General features: G+C 46.9%; 1 protein-coding gene across 1 annotated transcript; it reads left to right on the top strand.

Annotated features, from left to right (window-relative positions):
• The first annotated feature begins 1,687 nt into the window (after positions 1–1,687).
• LOC103741892 (HLA class II histocompatibility antigen, DRB1-1 beta chain-like) lies at positions 1,688–6,080 on the top strand. Its single transcript, XM_029568159.1, has 5 exons — positions 1,688–1,778; positions 3,480–3,749; positions 4,546–4,827; positions 5,446–5,556; positions 5,986–6,080. The coding sequence occupies exons 1-5, from the start codon at positions 1,688–1,690 to the stop codon at positions 6,078–6,080; spliced, it is 849 nt and encodes a 282-aa protein (XP_029424019.1).
• The last annotated feature ends 4,261 nt before the right edge of the window (positions 6,081–10,341 follow it).

The following is a 10,341-nucleotide window of genomic DNA, read 5'->3' as shown; positions in this document are numbered from 1 at the left end:
ATCTATCTATCTATCTATCTCTATCTATCTATCTATCATCTATCTATCTATCATCTATCTATCTATCTATCATCTATCTATCTATCATCTATCTATCTATCTATCTATCTATCTATCTATCATCTCCCAAATGCCCTTCATTGTGAGCCCATTCACTGGAGCCTGGTCAAGCCACCAGGCTTCACACTCTTAAACAAAACTGACCCTCCCTCTCCCAGCAGCTATCAATTGCCAATAGTTACTCATTTGGTTTGGAATTCTTACCCACTTTCCGTCTTCGGGTGGGGAGTTTGTCTGGCTTGAGATTTCATGGGACTTGTGCATGCTGTCACCATTGTGGTGAGTTCGTAAGAATAACTTCCCAGCTGTCTGGAAAACTGTTTTCTTTGTGGTCATTCATCACCCTGTCTCTAACAGTCTTTCTGCCCCCTCTTCCCGGATCCTGATTAACTTACCAAGATTAACTTTCACACCCTTAAACAAACCTGAGCCTTGGAAGGCAGAAGTTTGATGCAGTTGTCCTATTCAGGGATAAGCACTTTGCAGTCTCCTCTTCTCTGTGCACCGGCCAGGTGGGGTCTCTGTGTTCATCACCATCTGCTGCATAAGCAAGTTTCTCTGGTGAGAGTTGAGAAATGCATTAATCTATGAATATAACAGTAAGTCATTAGGAGTCAGTTGAATACTATGTCCATTTGCCTGAATAAATATAGCAGGTAGCAGGTTCTCACCTATGACCTGTGACCTGTCTAGTCACAGGTGCCTAGGCCTGATACGAGGGTCAGGTATGGGTTCCATATTGTGAAGTAGACCTTAAACATAATCAGAAAGTCGTTAGTTACCTCCATTATATTTGTGCCACTATTACACCAGTGGGCACATCTTGCCAGGCCAGTTGCTGCACAAGATGTATCGCTGGTCAATGTTGATAGTTACTTTTCTCTTCTGGTAGCACGCATAGCACCTTCCAGAACTAAAAACACTAGCCAGTAGAGATGAAGCTTTGAAATCAGTCCCAGCTTGATTCCTCCCTGATGGTTCTACAACTCATATATGTTGTATCTTCAGCAGGAAGGTCTTGCCATCATGTTTTGGTGGGTAACCCAGAGTGGGGACAATGGCCAGTATTATTTGAGGGTCCATTGGAACCCTGGTCAGCAGCTTCTAAAGAGGGAGTGCATTCCTGGCATTGGCCTTTTTCTTTGATAAGCTATGTTGTCTAGTAGGGACCATGTCCCCCCCATTATATGGCAATTCTTTTTATTTTGTATATGTATATACTTTAAGAAGCTTCTATAGTGGTAGGCTTCCATATGATTTTTTTAAAGTCCATGTTACTTATCTCTCCCCACACACCCTCCTCTGCCTGCCCTCCCATTCCTCACCCCATTTATCCCTCCTACTCCATTGTGGTCCAGCCATTAAAGGCTTAGGTTCACAACAAAAAACATTAAAAAAAAAGATCCTTTAATGAAAGAAATTGCAGATTTCAGAAAAGGACCCTCATACTGAATTTCTAGCCAGCAACTGATGATGCTATTCATATCTGATTTTGATTGGTCCTCAGCCCTGAGCTCACCCAAACCAGCACCAAGATAATGAATAGCCTGGTTCTTAGTACTTGCAATGTGGGTAGAGAGGATTCTATTTTCACTCTATGAAACTACCATCCTCTCCTCTCCTCAGCATGGTGTGTCTGTGGCTCCCCTGCCTGGAAGCTCTGACCGTGATACTGATGATGCTGAGCTGTCCCGTGGCTTTGGTCAGGGACTCCCGACGTAAGTGCGCCCCTGAGGTGCTGAGCTCCTGTGGGTGGGGGACGGAAGGGAGCTACATCCTCACTTTGCCCAGGCTACGTCCTTTAAAATTTGTGATACTTTCTTCAGCAACCCCCTCCCCCGCACTGTCCTCATATGAAATCCAAACTATTTTCCCTACAAACAGAATCCTGGATGATTATGTTGCCTCTGAGATTTGTATGAGAGACCCCCCGCCCCGTATGCAAACCATTGCTTTTCAAGTTTTAGTGAAATCTCCAGTCATAGGTCATATTCCTTCAGGGACCTTAGAGAATTCATAAATAATGATGTAAGGGAATCCTCTATAAGCGCCTCACCTCCATCATGTTGGGTATGCCACACAGGGGTTTCTCTTTTAAAAACAGAAGTTTGTATGCATTTTTCTATTCTATGTCTAGTTCTGCTGTTTTAAGTTTTAAAAAGTCAAATACTGAACTAATGCAAAGGTTTCTTTGAAACTGTTAAGGAGGGTCAGTAGGACCAGGAAGGGTCTTGTCCAGAAGGTCCTGTGTTCTGTCTCCAAGAGGCTGTGAGGTTACCGCCTCTGTAGTTTATGAGGCTGAACCGAAGCCATCATCTTACTGTCTCCCTAAAGTCTGTTTATGAAGCCTGTGCCCCTGTGTGGAGAAGCTCTGCTGGGTGCCGGCTTAGCGTTTCCCCCTTTCCTTGGTGAGCACCTGCAGATAAGGCAGAAGTTCATTGCACTTGAAATGGTGTCATAGACATGGGCATCTAGGACTGGTCTTTAGTGTCCTGAAGCGCGTAAGACCCTGCTGGAAACCTGACACAGGTTAATGCTACTTTGTGTTTGTTTTGAACCTATCTGTACTTTTATTTTCTCCTTTGTTCTCTGACACGAGACCACGAAAGGGGATCCAAATATTTTTAATAAAGCATAAAAATATATTTTATGATTCAATTTAAAACTCTATGTATATTAGAATACTCAGTGGATTCGGTTCATTATGGTATTTTCAGAACACTTTATTTAGTCTGTCTTCTGTATTCATTCTCCTCCCCGTCCCCTTGTCTCCCTGGCCCCTGGTAGTGCTGTAAACCTGAAGCAGGTTAGCTCACTTTTTTGTGTGTTCTGAACCTGTCTGTACTTTGATGCTGTCCCTCGTATCCTACACCCTCTGACTTGAGTCTATGGAAAGGGGATCGACGTCGTTTTCTACCTCATGGTCCCCTCTCTGGTTTCATTATGTAGATATACATACTCCAAACCTGTCTTTTCTCTTTTAAAATATTTTTATTTATCTTTTGTTTGAGTGTGTATGAGTGTATTGTGTACATGTGTGTAAGTGGACCTATGTTGTGCAATGCCCACGGAGGTCAGAAGAAGGCCTTGGCTCATCCCCTGGAACTGGAGTTACGGATGGTTGCTAGCTGTCATGTGGGTGCTGGGATTTGAATCCAGGTCCTCTGCAAGAGCAGTCAGTGTTCTTAACTGCTGAGCTGTCTCTCCAGCCCCTTTTCCCTTATTCTATGGCTATTATCAACTGTCCTGCTCTCTGCTCTCCCCTCCCCCATGTGTGTGTCTCGGTGCACAGATAAATCACAGTGAACTCAGAGGTGGTCTGGGGCACTCTTACATCGGCCTGTTTTGGATGGACTTGTGGACTTCAGGTGTCTTGTCCCAGAGATAAAAGATTAGAGTGACAGTTCCTGTCTCCACAGCACGTTTCTTGCATCAGATTAAATGTGAGTGCCATTTCTCCAATGGGACCGAGCGGGTGCAGTTCCTGGAGCGACACATCTATAACCAGGAGGAACACCTGCGCTTTGACAGCGACATAGGCGAGTACCGCGCCGTGACCGAGCTGGGGCAGCTGCAAGCCCAGTACTGGAATGGCCAGAAGGATTTGCTGGAGCAGACCCGGGGTGAGGTAGACACATACTGCAGATTCAACTATGCGATCATAAAGATGTTGTCTGCTCAGCAGAGAGGTGAGGCTGGGAGGGAGGTGTTTCCATCTAGGGGTCTTAATCGGGTTCATTTTCTCCACCAGTTAAAGAATTAAAAAGCAAAAAAAGTGATAGACACATCAGAAATGAACAGCTAACAAATTTTATTAAAAGCAAAGAAACAGAGAGAGAGAGAGAGAGAGAGAGAGAGAGAGAGAGAGAGAAGAGAGAGAGAGAGAGGGCTCTCCACAAGTAGAAACAGGATTGTGATTTCACTGTATGTGTGGAAAAGGGCATAACCGAGCCTTGAAGCGGGAAACATTGGGAAAAACAGTCATCATGTATGAGAGGGAGCCTGGAGGAAAGTCTTCAAGTTCCTCCAAAAAGGGATTTCAGATTTATAGATTTCCAGGGAGTGGTAGGAGGTCTCACTGCATGTGAACCAGCCTGGCCCATCTTACCTGACTCCAGGCCATAAACTTATATTGAAACTAGAAGAGAGAAGGACTGGGCTAGGTCCACTCTGCTCAAGTCCCAACCTCCAAGCTCTAACACTAACAGCAGGGGCACATCAGCCCTTTGACAGACTGCAGGGGGCATGGCTGGATTTCTGGAGGAGAGAGAGGAGCAGCTAGAACCTCTGTGATCTAACAAGTAGAAATTTTAAAATTCTGTGCCTTTTAGGGGAATGCTTTCTGAATCAGGACAGTGGAAACTCCCTTACAGAGGCCGGTCTCTTATCTGGTCTCTCAGTCATGACCTTCTGCACATAGGAAGCACCGGGCCAGGGAGGATCTCTCTGTGCTCCTGACTTACTCTCACCACCTTTCTCCCCTAGAAAAGCCCCAGGTGACTGTGCACCCCTCAAAGACCCAGCACGTACAGCACCACAGCCTCCTGGTCTGCGCTGTGAGTGGTTTCTACCCTGGCCACATTGAAGTCACATGGTTCCGCAACGGCCAGGAGGAGACGGCTGGGGTTGTGTCCACAGGCCTGATCAGGAATGGAGACTGGACCTTCCAAACCCTGGTGATGCTGGAGACCGTTCCTCAGAGTGGAGATGTTTACACTTGCCAGGTGGAGCACCCCAGCCTGCCCAGCCCTGTCACAGTGGAGTGGAGTGAGTGGGGAGTTCCCTGGCCCTGTGAATTCCCACCAGGAAGGGGTGTGGTTACCCTGAGTGTCAGCTTTCTCTCCCCACACACTGTGTGCTGCGTGTCCTCTCCTTCCGTGTGGCTCACTGGGGTAGCCCTGTGATATGTCTACAACCACCTCTACCCCGGAAACAGTTATGTGCACCAGACACTCCTGTGACCCTTCCAGTGACATCACAGGCCCTGGTCGCCTGCATGGCCCTGGCTGCGGCCTCTGGGCTGGGGCTGTTTCCCAGCTCTGCTGCAGGTGCATGATGACGACGGACCAGGCGCAATGCAGGGTCACGGCTGACGTGAGGGACGTCCCGTCTCAGCTCTGCCTTTCCTCAGCTGTCACCCCTCATGACTGCACCTCACTGAGCTCCAGAGGCTTCATGGGGGGTGGTGTTTTGGGGGGTCAGGTGTAACTCCCTTCGGGGTGTGGACCTTCTCACTACTCAGGGTGCCTTCTGAATATCATCCCAGGAGTGGAGGTCTGAGTGCTAGTGAAGGTTCCTCCCCAGTCCCAGAGCTCTGAATCTCAGGGTCCAGAGATGGAGACTAGGTTGGAGTTGAGTATCTCTAAACCTGGTTTCCTCTCTCAGGGATGAGTTCTGGATCTGCACAGAGCAAGATGCTGAGCGGAGTTGGGGGCTTCGTGCTGGGCCTGCTCTTCCTCGGGGTGGGGCTGTTCATCTACTTAAGGAATCTGGAAGGTGAGGAGCCTGGGGATGGTGGAGACTCTCCATAGACATTTCTGGGAAAGAGACACGGCTTTGTTCTAGGATGTCTGTGGCCCTGTGAAGGTGTTCTTTCTTCAGGTGACCTCAGACTTCCAAGGGACTTCTCAAACCAAGAGTCTGCAGTTAAAACTCAAGGAGTCAGGACTTACAGACAAGAGAAAGGAAAACCAGCCTAGAGGTGATGGGTTAAGAAATGACACAGGAAGGAGGAGCCACTGGGCACTGGGTTTGTGTGGCAGAAGCTTCCTGGGCTCCTGCTGTCAGCCTGTGCCCTGTCCACCCTGGTTTGTGTAGGTTGTGGTGTTAGAGCAATCCCAGGTGGCAGATCAGAGGCTGGGGACACTGTGTCTGGGGACAGCTCTGCTGTATATATTTAAATATCTGTCTCCTTCTCATTCCCAGGACAGTCTGGACTTCAGCTAACAGGTAATGCCCTTCCATCCTCTCAGACAGGTTTGCTCTCCCCACAGCACAGGGCAGAGGTGACAGGACATTAGGCAGACACACTGGGCGAAGTTTAGACCCAGGGTCTGGCCAGGACTTTGCCCTGAGCCTTGTTCCCTAGGCTGAATGAAGGGCCTGGGCCCCGAAGCAGAGCTGACCCGGGAGCTGGAGACGCTTCTCTCGTCCTCCCGCAGTGCTGCCAGGAGAGGCCTGAGATGGTGACGAGGCCATGGCAGTCAGGGCTGGAAACACCCTGTCCCTGTGCTCTGCAGGACTCCTGAGCTGAGGTGGAGGGGAAACGCTGGAAAGGACTCTGCCCTGTCTCCACGTCGTGGAAACGCTCCTGCTGGGCCCCGTTCTTCCACAGACACAGGGCTTTCCGGGACCGGCTCCTCCTGGCTCTGGGACCCCACAGAACACGGGCTCCTGCCGGTTGCTCAGCCCTGCCCTGCCCTGGAATTCCCAGGACAGAAGGACCTTCTCTTCCTCCGTCCTGAGCCCCTGTGTTCAACTGTCACTGTGTCTAGTGCCACTGAACCTGTCTGTGTCACAGCATGTTGTAATGCTTTTCTCATATCAACAAAGAATGAAAATCATCTTCTTCATCTATTCAAGGGGAAGAAAAAGAAAAGAGGAAGGAAGTCATTACAAGACACTGTTTATGCACTGTCAGTGTATTAAATAACTTGAATTTTTATGCATACTTTTTCAATTAAAATATTTTCTGTGAATTGGATTAAAATTTAAAATACCATATAAAGTCAGAACAGATGTAACTTTAAGCAAACAGGATGACAGAAAGTACATGAATGGCTGTGTTCAAAGACTAAATTAGATTTTATACTGGATCTTATCATTGTGCAACTATAATTGCAAATCTGGATGTGCATCCACATCCCACACCCGCTGTCCTAGTCTGTTTCTCCATTGCTGTGACAAAACACTCTGACCAATATCAACTTGGGGAGGAAAGGGTTTATTTAGCTTACATATCCCAGGTCACAGTTATCCAGGAGCCCAAGGTAGGAACTCAGGGCAGGAACCTGGAAGCAGGAGCTGGAGCACAGGCCATGGAGGAACGCTGCTTACTGACTTGCTCCCCTGGCCCCTGCTCAGCCTGCTTTCTTATGCAACACAGGCCCACCTGCCCAGGGGTGGTACCACCCACAGTGGGCTGGGCCCTCCCACATCGCTCATCAAGAAGATGCCCCCACGGACATGGCAACAGGCCAGTCCAATAGAGGAAATTCCCCAACTGAGGCTCCCTCAACCCAGGTGTGTCAAGTTGACACTAAAGCTATCCAGCACACCGGCCTTGCTCTTAGGAAGGAGTTGTGTGGGATTCAGAAAAAGGCGTGTGAACTGGTTGAGGAGTTGGGAGGCTCTGCCCTTGGGTTCCATCAGAAGACTCGGTTTCAAATATAGTTCAAGTGAAAAACAGTTTGAACACTTGCTTCATAATAACATTTGTTGGAACACAGTTTCTCTGCTGTTAGAAACCACTCTGATTTTTAAGGAAATTCTGAGCTTGTTTAGAAATCAGGTTTCCTTGCTGGCATTTAATAATGCCTGTTTGATTCTGAGGAGGCTTTGTTCCCTCAGATACAAAACTATTTTTCTCTCTATAGGGCTGGAGAGATGGCTCAGTGGTTGAGAGCACTGACTGCTCTTGCAGAGGACCCAGGTTCAATTCCCAGTGTCCACATGGCAGCTACGAACCATCCTTAACTCCAGTTCCAGGGGAATCCGAAGCCCTCTTCTGACCTCCGTGGCATTGCACAACATGGGTGTACTCACATACGTGCAGGCGATATACTCATACACATAAAATATAAATAAATGTTTTTAAAAAAGAAAAATTATTTCTCTCATTTATTTGAGATTCTGTATGATGTTATAAGGTTCAGCCAGAATATTCCATAGGATAACAGAGAATCCAATCTGACCAACACATGGATGTACACACACACACACACACACACACACAAAGCACATTAAGAACACACTGAATATGAAGTGTCAGCAATTAACCCAAGGACAAACAAACAAAAACCCAAAACCAAGCAGAGTGATTGCCTTTCAAAACTTAGTACTCGGACAGTTAATTTTCTAAAGAAAATAATGTTTCCCAGGACAACTTTATAGAAAAAATAGTGGAAATGAAGGACTAGCTTTGTAGTATTAAAAAACATATTACATATAGATTTTTTGGGGGGGGTGTGCATGCATGTGGAGGCCAGAGGGGATGAGGACTCAGGCCTTCATTCTTGCCCAACAAGCATTTTACTAATTGGGTCATCTTCCAAGTCACTAATATTGATTTTTAAAAAACAAAGGAAGTCTGAGGGAGGTTATCAAGAAGATAAAAAGAAAACAAATTGCATAAAACTATAAATCTCTTTCCACGGAGAATAGTAATCAATGTAAGTGGAATATGTGAAGATCTGGAAAAACTTTGATAAACATGAAGCAGATATTGAGCTGACTTCCCTAGTGTGAGAAATTTCCAACCAATCGATGAATGAGTGAACTAAACTCCAATGTAAAAGTTAGGGAAGGACGTATAAACTGGTGATTGATATGAATATCTCAACAGGAAATAAACGTGATAGCTCAAACATCAATAATCAGAACCATGAAAAACTAAGCAAGCAACAATGTCTCAAAGTATCAGTCTGTGCTGGATAACTTTAGTGTCAACTCGACACAGCTGGGCTGAGGGAGTCTCAATTGGGGAATTGCCTCCATTGGCCTGGCCTGTGGCCATGTCTGTGGGGAATGTTCTTGATTATTGAGTGATGTGGGAGGGCCCAGCCCACTGTGGGTGGTGCCACCCCTGGGCAGGTGGGCCTGTGTTGTATAAGAAAGCAGGCTGAGCAGGGGCCAGGGGAGCAAGCCAGTAAGCAGTGTTTCTCCATGGCCTGTGCTCCAGCTCCTGCCTCCAGGTTCCTGCCCTGAGTTCCTACCTTGGGCTCCCTCAGTGATGAACTATAAACTGGGAGATGTAAGACAAATAAACCTTTCCTCCCCAAGTTGGTATTGGTCAGTGTTTTGTCACAGCAATGGAAAAAGAAACTAGAACATGGTTCTTCCCAAGTATCGAAATTTGGAAATCCGAATTTAGAAAATGTGGTCATTTATTTTAAATCAAGGACTTAAAAGAGACCCTGGGATGGATTCTCTCATTCTCTGCAAGGTGATCTCTGGTATTGTGTGTGGCAATGTGGGATAAACTGACTCAGTGGGTGACTGGGTAGGAGTTTACACTCTAGATAGTCTCACTTTTGTGGCACATAGAAGATTTAAGAGAAAATGAGTGTTGTGACTTTAGGCAGAGAACAGATGAGTCATGGTCCAGCCATTGCAGGAAATCAGAGTCACAGCAGGCTTTCAGTGAATGAACATGAGCCACCATGGAGTAGAGCGAAAACAAAAGACTACAGTGTCAGTCAGAACAGAAAATTAATGGAGCCGTCGGTCACTGTTAAGAACAAGTAAAACAATGTGGGAACTGAATTAAATGGAGAAACTGGAAAAAAAATCTTTATGTCGCTCAAAGAGCTACCCGTGCAATGAAATATAACTCCTTCAAATTTCAGAAATTTTCTGCTCAGGTAAGTGGCCAGGGTCAAGCGTCCACTATCCCTTTGGGTCATCTGCTGAATCTCAACAGGATGTAATTTAGGGACCAGGACAGAAACAGAGACTGAGACACAGCATGGACAGACCAGCGAAGTTATAAACGCCCCGTGGGCTGTGTGGCGTGAGCTATAGGTTTCCTAAGTATAGTATGTGCCTGTTTCTTCCTGACAGCTGCGTACCTGTCCTGTCCAGAGCATTTGCTGAATCTGCGATGGTGGCATGGGAACTTGGGAGGCAGATAGAAGACAGAAAAACACGCACACACACTGATACAAGAGAACTTCACTAGTTCGTTACAAACCAGCATTGACCATCTTGTTGAAACGGAATCTCTCTTTTAAAAAATCTTTATTATTTTTATTTTATGTGTGCAAGTGTATTGCCTGCATGTATGTGAGTGCACCTGTGTCATGCAATGCCACGGAGGTCAGAAGAAGGCATCGGATTCCCCTGGAACTGGAGTTAAGAACGGTTCTTAGCCACCATGTGGTTGCTGGGAATCAAACCTGGGTCCTCTGCAGGATCACTGTGGGTGGTGCCCCCTGTGGGCAGGTGGTCCTTGGTAGTTTAAGAAAGCAGGCTGAGCCAGGAGAGGAAGCAGGAGCAGCATTCTTCCACGGTCTGTGATTCTGCTCCTGAGACACCCCCCACCCATCCCCCACCCCTCACCCC

The sequence above is a fragment of the Nannospalax galili genome, unplaced genomic scaffold (assembly GCF_000622305.1).
Source record: "Nannospalax galili isolate Female #2095 unplaced genomic scaffold, S.galili_v1.0 scaffold2200, whole genome shotgun sequence".
NCBI lineage: Eukaryota > Metazoa > Chordata > Mammalia > Rodentia > Spalacidae > Nannospalax > Nannospalax galili.
The sequence above is the reverse complement of the archived record's forward strand: the minus strand, read 5'-3'. Positions and strand labels throughout refer to the sequence as shown.